General features: G+C 41.4%; 1 protein-coding gene and 1 long non-coding RNA gene across 19 annotated transcripts; one reads left to right on the top strand and one right to left on the bottom strand.

Annotated features, from left to right (window-relative positions):
- Nucleotides 1-4,617: 4,617 nt before the first annotated feature.
- On the top strand, nucleotides 4,618-15,515 carry LOC123062874 (uncharacterized). Of its 17 annotated transcripts, none has more exons than XR_006429939.1 (10): nucleotides 4,618-4,752; nucleotides 4,822-5,056; nucleotides 5,545-5,809; nucleotides 8,790-8,875; nucleotides 9,057-9,133; nucleotides 9,251-9,914; nucleotides 12,300-12,424; nucleotides 12,899-13,440; nucleotides 13,513-13,609; nucleotides 15,071-15,515. XR_006429939.1 is itself a non-coding variant. In XM_044486557.1 (5 exons), the coding sequence occupies exons 3-5, from the start codon at nucleotides 5,547-5,549 to the stop codon at nucleotides 9,038-9,040; spliced, it is 369 nt and encodes a 122-aa protein (XP_044342492.1). In that variant the 5' UTR covers nucleotides 4,618-4,752; nucleotides 4,822-5,056; nucleotides 5,545-5,546; the 3' UTR covers nucleotides 9,041-9,187. The 17 variants fall into 17 exon arrangements, 2 of the variants coding, with proteins under 2 accessions (XP_044342492.1, XP_044342493.1); XR_006429933.1 differs by having other exon boundaries at nucleotides 9,021-9,133; XR_006429940.1 differs by lacking the exon at nucleotides 8,790-8,875 and adding an exon at nucleotides 6,128-6,503.
- LOC123062876 (uncharacterized) lies at nucleotides 8,762-15,995 on the bottom strand. 2 transcript variants are annotated; one of them, XR_006429945.1, is made up of 3 exons: nucleotides 15,675-15,995; nucleotides 10,201-10,223; nucleotides 8,762-9,755 (listed from the first exon to the last, which is right to left on the bottom strand). It is a non-coding gene; the product is annotated as an uncharacterized lncRNA (long non-coding RNA). The 2 variants fall into 2 exon arrangements; XR_006429944.1 differs by lacking the exon at nucleotides 10,201-10,223.
- Nucleotides 15,996-16,524: the final 529 nt, after the last annotated feature.

Below are 16,524 nucleotides of genomic sequence, written 5' to 3'. Positions count from 1 at the left end.
ATATACAAGGAGATATCCCATGGCGTATGCTCTTTGCGGATGATGTGGTGCTAGTCGATGATAGTCAGACGGGAGTCAACAGGAAGTTAGAGCTGTGGAGACAAACCTTGCAATCCAAAGGTTTTAGACTTAGAAGAACTAAGACAAAGTACATGAGGTGCGGTTTTTAGTACTACTAGGCACAAGGAGGAGGAGGAGGAGGATGTTAGCCTTGACGGGCAGGTGGTGCCTCGAAAGGACACCTTTAGATGTTTGGGGTCTATTCTGCAGAAGGATGGGGATATATATGAAGATGTGAATCAACGAATCAAAGCCGGATGGATGAAGTGGCGCCAAGCTTATGGCATTCTTGTGACAAGAGAGTGCCACAAAAGCTAAAAGGCAAGTTCTATAGGACGGCGGTTTGACCCACAATGTTGTATGGCGCTAAGTGTTGGCTGACTAAACGACGATATGTTCAACAGTTAGGTGTGGCGGAGATGCGCATGTTGAGATGGATATGTGGCCACACAAGGAAGGACCGAATCCGAAATGATGATAGACGAGATAGAGTTGGGGTATAGCGCCGATTGAAGAGAAGCTTGTCCAACATTGTCTGAGATGGTTTGGGCATATTCAGCACAGGCCCCCAGAAGCGGCAGTGCATAGAGGACGACTAAAGTGTGTCGATAATGTCAAGAGAGGTCGGGGTAGACTAAACTTGACATGGGAGGAGTCTGTAAAGAGGGATCTGAAGGAGTGGAGTATCACCATAGTACTAGCCATGGGCAGGGGTGCATGGAAGCTTTGCTATCCATGTGCCAAAACCATGAGTCGGTTGCGAGATTTTATGGGTTTCACCTCCAGCCTATACCAACTTGTTTGGGACTAAAGGCTTTGTTGTTGTTGTTGTTGTTGTTGTTGTTGATGTCGTTGTTGTTGTTGTGTTTTTTAGTTCACAATCATTCATGTGACAATACATATACAAACTTTTACCAACGAAGACAACTAAATTGAATACAACCAAGCAATAGGTAATGTTAACATTTTGAGCATCTAACGCAGGACATTAGAAAGTGATGCAATTACAAATTTACAAAACCTAAACTTTGTAAAATGCACTTTTACCGATCTATAGAAGGAATGCACTCATTAATAGAAAACTAAAAAATTATCCAAGAACAAACTAATTAGTTGGAGACAATAAAGTTGAAGGCTTACTATTACAAAAGACCATTTGCAATCCAAATGGATTATGGCCATGAAAACTTGTTAGGCAAGTGAAAGGGTCTCTATTGACCATATTCATCAATTATGATTTTCACAGAGTAACACTGGTTTATTCCACCATTATCTAACAGCACCTCTAGGCTCTTCTCCTTCATATGTAGCATCCTCTCACAATGAGTAAGCATTGACTTTTCGAAGTGGTTTGAACATGATATGGTGGTTCTCATATAATAACATCATATATAGAGAGAAACTTTGTAGCCAGCACCAATAGTCCATCAAGAACACACCAGCTTCTAGTTTCACTCGTCCATGATCCAGCTGAAGAAGGATCTAGAAAAATGGTTGCAAATGTCATACGAAAGTTTCCTTCTAAAACGTGATATTCATGTTGGGGGAACATATATTTAGAATGCATTTTTGGCACTCGGCATAATCTATCTATCTATGTGTCTATACCTATACTAATTAGACACTCACTATAAACTTCCATGTTGATTAGAAAGTACGAGCCGTTCATCTGATGGGATTGTGTTATTACAATGTAGATTAACTCATATAATTCCTAGTTGAATTTTCATTCAAATTAGAGTCTCCCAAAAAATTCCTACATTGATTAGAAAATATGAGCCATTCATCGGGTGGGACCGAGTTATTATGATGTAGACTAACTCATATAATTCATAGCTGAATTTTGTTCAGAAGTGCAACAAAAAAATGATCATAAAGGCCCAAAGTCCTTTTCCACAAAATCCAGCCTGGAATTTCGGTAAAGCAAAAAATCCTCAAGAGGCCTACAACTATTCAAGGTTGTAGAAGAAATTGAAACGAAAGGAGACAAAAGAAAAAAGAAGTCAAAAGAGATATCCCTTCCTTTCCACGTAAAAAGCAATCTTTCTGCATGGATTCTCTACTCCCCACTTCATGTAGAAGAAAAAGAAGTCAAAAGAGAAACGATTCACCCATCTCAATCGATCTCAAAATCTGGCTACTCAACCATCCCTTCTTCTCCACGTAAAAAACAACAAAAAGCAATCTCTCGACTTGGATTTTCTACTGCCCCCTCTCTCTATCTATCCCTTGTGGAAATAAATTCATTTATCTCAATCTAGAACAAGCATTGTGTTATAGATTATCTACTCTTTCTCTCTCCCCCTCTCTGTGTCCCTTTCCCTCCATGGAAAATAAATCCATGTCTCTCAAAGTGGAGAAAGCATTGCAGCGTGGATCTTTTAATGTCTCCTCTTAGCCCATGGAAATCAAATCCATGTCTATCAAACTGGAGCAAGCAAGTTTGGGCATGGATATGGTATCGTGAAGGATACTGATTCATTTTTTTCTATCATGTCCTTTGACAGTGTTGTTCTATCCAGGATTCAATCACCACTCTTTTCATGTATAATCTTGGGATACTGCATGGAGATCTGGTCGTAGCACAACTATGCTCATCAGTTGATCTTCACTCTTTAAAAGTTTGTGTTGTTTACTTCAATTACATGTCAAATTTGGTTGCTTTTTATGTTCCTTTTTACAACCAAACTGCAATCCTATTTGTTTAGTTGACCGACTTTGTTTTGCTCAAGCTTTGCAAATACAGGTCAAATCTAGGCCGTTATAATTAGGGTCCATGATATAATTAACGCTAATTAGTTATATTCAGTTTGCTTTCTTTTCAACAATTTAAGCTTTAAAACAATTAATTTCGTATAATACACTCAGTGGGATTAGCCATGAGAGGGATTCCTAGAAAGTGTAGGTTAGAGTAATTAGGCTATGGTATGCCATTAACCTCAAGTAACATGATACTACTTGATGAAGAGGTATTTCTTATCAGTAAAAGTGTACAATTTTCTAAAATATCATAGAACTTTTTTTCATACACACTAAACATTTTTTCTAATATATGGTGAACATACTTTTAATATACACTGATTTTTTTAAAAGTTCACTATACATTAAAATAGAGAGAATATCACATGGAAATCAAGTTTCAGAGAAAACTTCATCTAACCCATGTTTGTAAGTAAAAAAAAAATCTTCTCTCTCAAAAAAAAGTTAAAAAAATTCTAAAAATATACTCGATGTTAAGAGGGTGATGTTTCATTGCCATACAAAATCACAAGTTAAACACATTACCATTTACGAGCTATGAAAAGAACAAATTCAACAATGACTAGCAATGTTTATTGTTCTACACAGTTCAATGCTGATTTTTCTTTTTGGTATATCATAAATGATAACTTTTTGAATTTGGGAATTTCACATGGCAATAGAACACCATACTCTCAAATTCTGTAGTTTTATTGAGGTTTGTCTGAAGCTTCAAAACATCGTTTCCACGTGGTTTTCATCAGTTTGCACCAAAACTTCTTTCCATGTGATACTCCCTCCACTAAAAAAAATATACACGAAAATGTTAATGTATATTAAAAATAGTCATTCCGCATTAAGAAAAAGTCGTTTTGTATTGAAAAGTTTTCATCATATATTAAAATAAAAAAAATCTTCATACACTAAAAACGTTCACTATTTATATTTTTTTTTTCATATTATATTTATTTTTAAGGGAAAATGTTCATATTATATTATATCCCTCCCTTACATAATACAAGATGTTGTTACAACTGATATATGCATAAGATGTCAGTAAACCTGATTACTTGTAATTGGTTGTACTAACATCTTATATTATGTGATGGAAGGAGTATTGAAAAGAATGATTATAGTATATAAATCTATAAGAAGGGGAAAAGCAAAAAAAGAAGAAGGAAAACTAGACCTGAAGAATAAAAAGAAAAAAGAAAGGAAAAATAAAAAATAAAAAAATAATAAAGGAATTGTAAATAGAAAAAAAGAGAAGAAGCCAACAGAAAACCGAGAAACAAAACGAGAGTGGCGTTTTGGCACATGGAAGCACGCGCTCCTGGTTTTTAAAATGTGCTTTAAACATATTTCGAAATGTTAGAAAATTTCAAACAAAAACTTGACGCGTACATCTCGATATTGTACATGCTCACAAAGTTGTTTCGCGAAAAACCGACAACTTTTGTGCCGCGTGTGAGAAAGACAAAATCCGGTGTTAAAAAGCTTTTCACAAGACATCCATTTGTCTTTTTTACACAAGTCACAAAAATGACGGTTTTCTCCGAAACTTGACGTGCACACACATATAATGTCGAGATATATGCGCCATATCTTTGTTTGGAATTTTTTTCACACTTTGAAATAATTTTTAGCGTGCAGGAGGACGAACGGATTTCCGGACACAAAACCCACAACAGAAAAAATGAAAAAAACAACAAGAAGCGAGCGAACAAACGCAAGACACGCGATCCACACCGTTGATTGAGGGGGGACGTATGCATGGAGCCCCGACAGCGGTGGGCCGGGCTGGGCTCCCCACAACGCCAAGGACCAAACAAAATCCACGAGCACACAGCCACACCTCGCTCACCACCGTTCAGACTACGGAGCGAAGAGGGCTCCCGGAATCTCGGCGGCGGCGGCGGCGGCGGAGGCGGCATTGGTCCCTGGCGCCTCCGGGTAAGCCGCCCCTACTCTCTCACCCGGTCTGCACGTGCCGATCATCACTCCTCGACTGATTTGGAGCAGCATACGCAGCCTGTCAGGAACAGACCGGCTCCCAAGTTCGTCGTCGTCGTCGTCGGCGGCGGCGGCGGCAGTCGCTGGAACATCGAGGTAGGGCATCGCGGCCTTTGCTCCTCCTCTACACTTGCTGGATCTTCCATTTGCTTCACTTTGTGTGTAACCCTATCCTGGTGACGGGGCTGTATCGGGACCGGTGAGGACGACGGCAGCTAGGCCAGCGACTTTCGGCAATTCTCAGGTATAATAATCCCTACCTGGAGGTTGGCGTGGTCCTATTCGATGTTCGGCTTGCTAATTTACCGGGAATGCATGTGATTTGGGGCTTGCGATTTGTGAACTCTGAAGCCAATTTTGCTACAGATCTCAAAAGACAAAACTTGTTTAGCCTAGGTTTGTGTTTGTGCTTCACTTGCTGTACCGGAGTACTACTAGTTACGAAGCCTGACTAATGGGGAGGAACATGCGAAAACTTGTTGTTGCTTCAGATTATTCAATGCTTGAATTAATTGGAGGGCGCAGTAAGCTGACTGTGAATGCGCAGTGGTAGGAGTACTAGTAACACTTCATTTTCCTTTGTTGGCATGCGTGTTCCGCATTAAACACACACACGCCCATCTCTCCATGTCTATTTATTTTTAGGGATGTTGGCATGCAAATCAGCATTAAAGACACACACACACACATCCTCTGATATGCTACCTTTATATTCTACTCTACACATTGCAGACATGGCATCATCCACTGATACAGATATGCTGGAAGAGAATGTGCCCGCCAAGACAACTACTGTTCAAGTGAAATGGTGTGGCAATGATTATGATGTGGTGGTACAATCTGATGCCGATGTTGGAGAGCTAAAGCGACGTGTCGAACACGATACGGAACTTCCTTTCAAGAGGCAAAGACATATAAACACTCAGACAAATGATGAATTGGCTGATAATTATCGTGTTTCTCTGTTGGACAGTCCACCCACGACGTTTCTCATTGGGTAATGTTTTTTTTCTCATTGTCCTTGTAAATGCACAAGGATTCAAGTGTCAGTCATGTACGCATTTTTTACATGTTTCTATGAAATATATGTTGAACTCCCACTTCTTTTTATCGGCTGAAGCATGATGCAATTTTTTTTATCATATCTCCTTTGTTGTCAAATTCTGAGTTCGTAGCATGATATCATCTAAACACTAGATATTTCTCATGCAGATTCCTGTATATTCCTATTAGTTTAAAAATACAATGTTTCCTGTATATTCCTATTAGTTTAAAAATACAATCTCATACCTCACTACAAACATTTCAAATCCAGGTTGAACAAACTGGACCTTCCACTCTACTTGCGGTATTTTTCTTACGGATTTGCTATTTTACAGCTGAGTGTTTTGCAATTCGTTGTCATTCAAATCCTTATCCGTCCGTTCTTGCGCGGAGATTCGTGCTGGTTTTTGTTTTTGTTCGGTCTCGTTTCTTGGTCCGGTTTTGTTGCCGGGCGCGGTTTTCTTTCTGCCCGTTACCGCCGCCCCACGGCCCGGCTCCCATTCTGGTTGCTCTGTTTCGATAAGGCCGAGGGTGAGCTCGAGCGGCGCAACAGAGGAGGCGCTTCGTCCCCGGCCATGGCGTTTTTGAGATCTTCCACCGCTCGATCTTGTTTTCGGTTCCCTTACTCTTCAATCCCCGGTGTCGCGGTTCGTTGTTCCTCTCTTTCGCTCTCTCCCTTGTGCTTTTGGTTGCGTCTGGTTCCAGATCTAGGTGAGTTCATGTCGCCCTCCCGCCGCGCCCTGCTGTAGTTGTAGATGCCTGATTTGGTGTCTTCCCGTTGGAGATGGAGATGCATGATTTTGTTGTCTCCCCACGCCCCTGATGTAGTTATAGATGCGTGAAGTTGTTGTCTCCCCGCACCCCTGATGTAGTTGTACATGTGCGATTTTGTTGTCTCCCCGCTGGAGATGGAGATGCGTGATTTTATTGTCTCTCCACACCCCTGATGTAGTGGTTGTTTGCCTTGTTTCCCCCAGTCCGAAGTTGGGGGATTATGTATATGCACCCTGTAGGTGCGCGATTCCGCGGCTTTGTGTCCTGCTCTTTTATGTTTTGATGCTTCCTGCTCATGTTTAGTTTCATTTTTGCAGTCCCTGGTTTTACCTCCTGTTTCGTTGTTGTAAATGCAGGTGTTTAGCTTCCTTTTCTGCCATGTTTTTTATCCTATGTGTTTGTCTGATGTTGACTACAAGCAGACATGTAATTTGAGTCCAATTTCAGTGTAATTTCTCCCAGCCCATTCAGTGTAATTTACTGAATATATCGAATGTAATTTGTCTGATGTTGTCCCAGCCCAATTCATGTTTAGCTCTTTTTCAGTGTATGTACAGTGTTATTTTGATCGTAATTATAGTGTAATCCCAGTATTTCAATGTAATTTGTCCTAGCCTTACAGTGTAGTTTATCCAATATCTTTCCCGCTGTGTTGTTGAGTGAATTTTACTGTGTTATTTGAGTGTAATCCATCTCATTATTACAGTGCAGTTTGTCCTGGACTTACAATGTACTTTCACCTAATATTCCAGTGTGGAAATTACAGTGGATTTATAGTGTAATTTGAATGTAGTTGCAGTTTAATTTGTCCCAACTTTACAGTGCAATTTTGTCCCCAGACTTACCCTAATTTTTCCAGTGTGTCATAGTGCAATTACATATCCCAATTTACAGTGCATTTTGTCCCAGACTTACTGTGTAATTTTACCTAATTTTTCCAGTGTGAATTGTCATAGTGTAATTACAGTTGATTTATAGTGTAATTTGAATGTCAGTTGCAGTGTAATTTTTATCCCAAGTTTACAGTGCAAGTTTGTCCCTAGACTTACAGTGTATTTTACCTTATTTTTCCAGTGTGTCATAATGTAATTACAGTGTAGTTTATCCCAATTTATAGTGCAATTTGTCACAGACTTACAGTGTAATTTACCTAATTTTTCCACTGTAAATTGTCATAGTGTAATTACAGTGGATTTATAGTGTAATTCAAATATAGTTACAGTGTAATGTCCCAACTTTACATTGTACTTTACCCAATAATCCCAGTGTGATTTGTCATAGGATTTGAGTGGATTTTTACTGTGTAATTTAGGTCAGTTTGCACAGTAATTTTGTCTAGATTTTCAGTGTAATTAAGTCCAGTTTAGCTAGTTTTCACTGTACTTTGCTTGGATCAGTACTGTAGGGCTTTCGAATGTTTCCTGCAGCATAAGTTTTGTTAGCTTTTACTTTTCTATGTATTTTAAACATCTTCCGGAAGTTTTAGCAACTGTATCTCACATTAAGTATGAGTTCTTCCTATGATAGTCTCAGTAGATCCTCTTCAGTTACTGCCCTCATCATGCTCCTCTCATGACACATTTGAAGAGAAGAATGTCAGTGTTAGCGTAATCATGAGCAGCCAAGCGTTTAGAAATAGATGATAGTGTTTGCAACGTCTATCTGCTTGTTTTGTAATTTGTATTTTATTTTTTGCACTGGCTTGTGCTCTCTACTTACTAGGAACTTACAATGTATTTATCTCAGTTTTTAATTACTGTAGTTTGAATTATAAAATTTCTAGTTGCTTACACTGGAAGTTCCTAGTTGAATTCACTGGGATTTTCTATTTGCAGTGGGATTGTACACTAGAATTTCATAGGTGCTTACACTGTAATAAAACTTGTAAGTACATGCATTTAAAAAACTTGAGTACACTGAAATTTTCAAGTTACCAATAGTAGTATGTACACTGGAAATTACCAGCTAGTTACACTGCAATTTACTGGGATTTACAGTAGTATTCACACTAGTTTTTACATTGTGATGTACACTGGCATTTACATGGATTTTAAAAATGTAAGTACACTGGAAATTACAAGTAACCTACAGTAGTTTTTATACTGGAAATTACCATCAACTTACACTGGAATTTACTGTAACACTTGATTTTACGTCAGGATGTACACTGGAATTTACATTGGGATTTACACTGGAAATTCAGAAGTGCTGTATTTCCATGTTAATTTACATTGTAAATATTCTTGTAAGTTTTCCGAAAACTAAACTGTATTTTCCATTGAACAATTTCAGCATTTCAGTGTAATTTCCATGTTGATGTCAACGTAATTGATCACAAAAATTATGGGATTTGCCCAGAAATACAGCTGATGTTGATCTATCTCTTGTAGATGAAGAAAATTCCTCCTGATTTGTTCTTGTGACAGGTGAAGAGAGAAGATGGTGAGCAGTTGGGATAGTTGTTGAATTCCCTCCGATGTTCTTCCTTCTTGTTCCTCGTCAGGTACATCCTCTTCTCCCAAACCCTTCTGATTTATGCTTGATCTCCCTTCTTCTCCTCCCCCCTCGCCCATGGCCGCCTCCATCTTCCCCCTTCTGATTTGCTGTTTTGTGTTGTTAGGTGAGATCTGTTGAGTGGTTTGTGGGAGGGGTTTGGCCCTTTTCATGCGTTGCAAGCTGGGCACGTACTGTGTGGTCCTGAAGATCAAGGGAGTTGGTTCCTGAATTTTTTGGAGTGGCTAGTTGTCCAGCGAACCGGGTCAGATCTTTTCCGTGACCCGTTTTGGCGTCCCATTTTGTGCTGTCGACAGGTGTCAACTGTTCATTTGTCAGAAAATATGAATGTTGTCGAATTGAAAAACAGTCAAATGTCAAATAGACAGTCCCTTTTCTTATGACAACACAAACCGCAGCTGCTCTGTCAAGGCCATTAAGCTAGGGAACAAAAAAGACTTCCTTTCTGATTTTCATGAGGTGCCTACTGCCTTCTTCAGAGGAACCTACACTGTAGGGAGTTTCACCACTGATTGCCTCTTGAAGTGGTATGATGCTAAAGACAAAGTTCTTTCTTCGCTCCGACTGATGAGCACCTGGAGGCACCCAAATGTGGTGGTGTTGCAGAATATCTACAAGGTGCACCCAGATTATCGTCTTATAATATCCACCAGCTCTTTTGATGGTACCTTAAATGGATGGCTCAAGCATGGTGAAAAGAACAAGATTGAAGAGAACAGGATTTTAAATATGGATGGAAAATTCACCCCTGTTTTCAGCAGAATCACACTGTAAGTATTTTCAGCAGAATCACACCTTCAATCTTATAATAGGATCTGGGTTGGCGACGGTCCATTCACTTCGATCGTTACTATGTTTTGAATTACTAACAATTGGCGTATTATTATCTAAAACATATATACTGCTATATATAGTGGGTATTTATGTCTTAAATTACTAAGAATCGTTACCGTAACTATTATATATAGATGGGCTGGATATATTCTACAACCATTCTTTAGACATACTCTACAACTAGAAACCCACCGAACCAGCATATGCCATCATCCATCTCACCTCATCCATATGCGGAGCGGAATCTGCATGGCGCAAAGGGAGGCAACAATAGCGATGTGAGGCACACAGTTTAGTGGCGTGACACAGTTTTCAAACTGCTATTAGGTCGTAACGAATTTGAAAAAACATTCTACATGAAAATTGCGCCTAATCGATTTATTCCCAATGTTATATCATTTATGTCATTCCCACAAACCATTACATCTATATACAACTGGTTGTTGTACAACCAGCCCTTTGTTTCTGTTTAACAAGAAATTTTCAAACCATATTTTGGAATTATGCAAGTGAATACCGTTAGAAAGATATTGATTAGGCGCAAATTTTTCATGCAGCATATTTTTCAAAATTTAAGGTTCAAGAGCAGTTCTAAAAATTGTGCAATTCATATCAAATGACATGGAGCGCATTTTTATCAAAATGTTCAAACCACTTATCGAAATGATGCAAACAAAATACCGTTGGAAAGACATTTACTAGATGTAACTTTTCTTTTTGTATGGAACACTTCATTCAAATTCCTTGCTATTTAAGAGAAGTTTAAAAAATGGTTAGATTCGAGTGTTATTTTTGGGCGAACCCCCAATGAACATGTGAACTGTCCCTATGAATAACTAGATTGCCGAAAGTTAACTAACTTCTCACATAGTATAAGGCCAACTTCAGCACGAACAACGTGAATTGCCGAACAAAATTTTTTTTCCCAACATTTTTGTGAACTTCCCGAACGAACGAACAGAACTTCCCGATTCATAAGTACTCCTTGTGTGAGGAAGTGAACTTCTCGACAAACGACAAGCTTCCCACAAGCTGAGAAATTAACTTCTCATCTGTATCACTAATTTTTGCAACTCTTTGACGAATGTTTTTATTTCCAAATGTGTGGAATGTCGCTAATGATATGACGACAGGGTTGAGAACTAACTGTCCACGTGTCAACTGCCACGGGATGGGGGTGGAGCCTTGGAGGTGAACTAGCAAATTGGCTTGGCAAAAAATGAACCATCACGAGGCAACTAGCAGACCTCCTGCAACAAAATATGCGAACTTCTCGCAAAGCAGAAACTACACAAAAATAAACAGGGATAGAAAATCAAACATCGACAATCTGCGGAGCATTCTCATTGTAGATGGTGGGTGTTGCAACATGTGGTAGGAGAGTGATCCTGCTCCACACTCCGCCCTGCTAGCTGTGGCCATGGACATCAGTTAGGGGACGTCATCGTGTGTGGAGCGAATTTAAAAGTTGTGCATGGGCGTCCGTGTGCTTGATGATCACCAGCCTGCCGAGGAGAGCAGAGGAGGGGGACTCGCCTAATGGACCTTTCTGACCATACCAAGGTGGAAGACCTCCTCTAGCCGAAGCAGTGCCGTAGTCGAACATCCTTGGCTGCCTTTGACCGAGGAGAAGGTGGCGGCGCGGGGTGGCTGGTCGAGGCTAGGTGTGGCGGCGGCGCGGTTCCTATGTGGCTGCACGGGAAGGTGGATTGGATTGGAGGGTAGATAAGGCTGATGCAAAACTATGGCGATGAGGTGCGATGTGGAGGGGAGGGTGTGGCAACGCGGTGGCCTTGGGGTGATAGGGGCACAATGCTGGGAAGATGGGTCTAGTGCAGCGTTTTTTCTTTTAGTTTAGGGCGGTGGGGTTTGCTCCTGCAGTATTTGTTACTTTCGAGTGGGTTTGGCTGATCTAGGAGGGTTGGTTGTAGAATATTTCATCTACAATTCTCAAGGGGTGGTTGTAGAATGGACCACGTTACACATGTATATAATCACCTTTTATTATGTTTTAAATCACTGGTAATTATTGTGATCACTATCCAACCTATGTAATAGACATATATATCACAATCTTATGATTAATTGATCCTATATTTTGGAAATATATTCTCTTTTGCCCAAAATTTGGGATTATTCTTTTTGAGAAAAAAATAAGTACCAACGACACAACCATTTAGACAATGCATGCAAGAACGAAGAAATTTCGGAGTAACGCACCGGCGATCTGCTAGTTTGTACTAATATTTTATTTCCACTGCACAATAACTAATACAATGTTTTTACTTCCACTGCACACTAACTGAGATACTGTTTCACAGAGATCTACTTGATATCTTGGACAAGATGATTAGACGTAAGATGTGTCCGAAAGACCTTACAGTTGACAACTTATATCTGAAGACTGTGAATGGTCAACCTCAACTTAAAGTATTCTTCGATGATGGTAATTTCTTTTTTGCACTCTCCTAAGATAGTGCGTCTCTAAAGTCTATACAAACACTATAATTTTATTCTGCAAATAAAAAAAATTGGGTTATGTTGTGCAAAATTTTGTCTTGTGGAGGTTATTTATAAGCATATTTTAATTTAGATATAATGTTGCATATTTGCTTACACGAAAATGTGCATATGTTCGTAGGACCATCTGAATCAGATAGGATTTTCTTTTGGAAAAGGAAGACATTTTTAAGTTCTGGAAATATAGGAAAATTGATCTTGCATGTAGATGGTGAATACAAGTATGTGCACCCAAAATTTTAAAACTTCAACATTAACATATGTGACCTTTATGTTTTTTTATAGGTTGCATACAAAATTATCCGCTAAGAGTGTTTCTTAATATCAACTTGTTATTGTCTGATTTAATTTATCGCTCCTGGCCACATCTGTCTGATTCACCAACTCCCCTAATTCGCAGTTTAGGATCTCAGGGGTAAGGCTCAAACGTATATGGAAAAACTATATGTGAAACTATGTGCGGAGATAAAGAAAATTATGACAGCTGACGTTTTGATACAAATGCACACAGGGACCAGGGCGTACTGTGATTTCATTGAGAAACATGGTCCTGACTGCATTGGCAAAAATTTGGCAAAAGTTGCCAAGTTTTATCCCATTGAGTGGAATGATGAAGACAAGAGCAAGTATCTCATTGACATATTCTTATCAACTTGAGATTGTAGTGCGGCTCTTAATGCTTGTGGAATAAGATGGCCAAGAAATGAGTCTGAAGATGACATGTGTCAGGAGCTGAAAACACTAAAAGAAATGATGGAAAGAGCGAACATAGATAACAACAAAAGGAAGGCGGCGCTGAAACTTAAAGGAGCCGAGGGTAGAGCTGCGGCCAACAAGATCAGGGAATACATATGGAACTGTGATATTGACTATTCAAATGATCTTGTCAGGCTCGTAAGGAACCTATGGAAGCATTTCTCCACGTACCCTCACTACATTAAGGTAACTAATTCTCCATCTAGCTTGCATGCCAAACAAGGTGTTAATATTGATTAACCATTTGGTTAACTGCAGACGCATCTTGGGGGTAGCCAAAGTGCTGTTTTGCGCAAGTTCGAGCAGTGGTGCCCTGATGCCTGGACGTTGATCTACAACACCGTGGGCCAACCATGTACGGTGTCTTTCCTGTTTAGATTTAAACTCCTTTCTCTCGTCATGTATGTTTTTATTTTTCATTGTGCTCATGGATTTCGAGTCGCTCGACTAGTCGCGACTAGTCGTCGACGAGTCGCAGTTCCAGGGCTGACTCAGCCTCTCGACTCGACTCCTGGGATGAGTCGAGCGACTCGCGCGACTAGTCTCGACTAGTCGCGGTTTTTGGGTCGAACGACTCGAGGCAGCGCTGGATCTGAAGCACTCTCCCGCTGCCGTGTTGCTGCTGCTGCTGCTGTGCTGCCTCACTGCTGCTGCGCCCCCGCTGCAGCGCTGGCCGCCGCTGCTGCTGCTGCTGAAGCTGCAGCGGCAAGAGGAGCGGGCTGGGAGGAGGAGCGGTGGCAAGAGAGCTGCTGCGGGAAGTTGAGAGATCCATCGCTGGGAGGAGTGGTGGACTGGTGGCAAGAGAGTGGCAGCAGAATGTGTGGCGGCTGTGGTGAGGGAGGAGGGTGTGTGGATGGTGGATTAGGTCACGGGAGGAGTATATAGCTACTAGATGGGCTTTTGGGCCACAGGGAAGTGCATAACTAGTGGCTCATCTCTCAGTTGGCCCTGGTTACTGCTTAACTCACGTCGACTCGTCGCCATGTCGACTCGTCGACCGTGAGTCTAGACTAGTCACGACTAGTCTAGAATCGCCCCCTCCGAGCGACCCGTCGACTCATCGACTCGAAAACATTGATTGTGCTGCTACGCATGCTTACATGGTCTTGTGTTGGGTGCTACTTAGCTCATACCACACCATGTGGTTTCTGAAAGGCGTATGTGGCCAGAGTAGAGCTGGTTTGTTGGGTCAAATATTGGCATCCTACAGTCTCCCCATAGGTCCATGCTCAGTTGGTGTTCACAGCAGAAATTGCTAGTCTAAGTCCATGGCCATACCATGTAATGCAGACAATGGAAACTGGTTTGTAGGAGTATTTTGTAGCATGGTGAATAAATTGTTGCCGCATGAATATATCTCAAATCATTAGCAGGGACAAAGAGTTCAGTGCCTCCATGTCAAATGTCCTGACCTAGTACATTCTCAATAAATGCTCTTGGCATTTGAAGCAGTGGTGGTATGGCCAGAGAGTAGAATCAGGCGGACAACCAGGCATCATGCTGTGACTTGTGAGCAGGGCACCTTTTGGTCAAGTGAGCTAGTTGTGCCTGCTGCTGTAAACTCTGCCCAGCTAACTAGCTAGTACTAGGAGATTATGATGCACTTGACATGGCTCGGGTCTAGGCTTTGCAAAAGTCAAGTGAGACCACAACCTTTCGTTTTACGCAATCGGGGGTGTCCTTTGTTCCAAAATTTTAAATAAATCAATCAATCAATCATAAAGCTTGTTTGATCTGTATATATATGGTTATAAATACTATAGATGAATTTCTCGGAGGATCTGCTTTACATGCATTGGTTTGACATGTTTTGCAGGAAGCAAGGAGACTGGCGGCCAAGGAGATTGCAGGCAAAGAGGAGGCTGAAGCAATGTTTTTTGGAACTCAGTAGCATGGAACTGACGAGAGCACTGAATATATTTTTTGACGGTGCAAAACACTGATTCGTAAACTGCGCTTGCGGGAAGCGTGAGAAACCAAACGAAAGATTTGGCGGTGCAAAACACCTGATCTTTTTTGTAAGATGAAAAACTGCGCTGGAAGTGTAATTTTTTGGATAGGAGCGCTGCAAGTGTAATTTTCTGGATGGGCGCGCTGGAAGTGTGCGTGCGTGCGTATGAGACCAAAAGAAAGATTTGGCTGAATGCCGCGCCAGCCCAGCTGGAAGTGTTTGAGACCAAACGGATGATTTGGCAGCCGGCCGGATTCTGTAAACAAATGCTACGAGTAGGAACCAAAAACATGGATTTGGTCTTGCTTTATTCTGTTCTTGTACTAGTGTATTGTGAGGTTAATTTGGCTGTCAGCAACCTTCCCCGGCCGGAAGAAACAGGGGGATCCCAACCAAAATTTCCAAAAAATTGACGAAAACTCCAACCATAAACACCATGAGAGAAGAGGAACGATAAGAAGATCCAAACCTAGGGAATTAGAAGGATGGATGAGATGAGATGGCCGATCGAGCATCTCATCTCCTCGGCTGCGTCCACCTCCATGGATCGGCCGTCTCATCGATCTCCTCGGCTGCGTCCACCATGACCTCGATCGATCGCCCGCGCGGCACAACCATCGTCCGTCCCACCTTCCGATTCCGATCACCCATCAGGGAGCTTCTCCCTCGTCAGATGCGGCGACCGCTGTTTGTGGCCGCTGATGTATTCCCACGGCCACGGGTGAGGAGAGGAGGACGCGTGCAGGCTCGCTGGGATGTGGCGTGGCGGCGGCACACCCCACCAGTGGTATACAGATCGACCGCATCTACTAAAAGATCTAGTAATTTTTTTATATACTAAAAAGACTCATTTATGTTCTAGGACTCTTTCTTTTTTTTCCTTTTGACGAAAATAAAAAGATCTCTAGCATTCCTCTAGAACCAGAGGAACAAGATCTCTCTGACACCGGATATCTTGGAGTAGAACCGCACGCAACGGAGAGGAAGAAGCCGCTTGGTCGTGCATGCAGGGATCTCCTTGTGGAGATGTAGCAACTCCGCTGACCTGGTTGCGCCGCACCCGATGACCACAACATGACCCCAACAATCTTCACGCAAATCAGATGATTTTTATTTAAACCGGTCCACGTTTTCGACATATTTCATTAAACAAAAGCAACCGGGACCCTAACCTAGTCTAAATCTTCGCCGGGGCATGTTCTTCAAGTTCTTGTTGTTCCCCGAGTCCATGTTCCGCGGCCGTGAGCCTCGGGAAGTGAAGCTGCAGCCGCCGGCGAAGAAGAGTAAGAAATGGAACACGAACTGGCCCACATATAGGA

This window comes from Triticum aestivum, chromosome 3A, assembly GCF_018294505.1.
Source record: "Triticum aestivum cultivar Chinese Spring chromosome 3A, IWGSC CS RefSeq v2.1, whole genome shotgun sequence".
Classification (NCBI taxonomy): domain Eukaryota; kingdom Viridiplantae; phylum Streptophyta; class Magnoliopsida; order Poales; family Poaceae; genus Triticum; species Triticum aestivum.
This window is presented reverse-complemented; position numbering and strand designations above follow the sequence as displayed.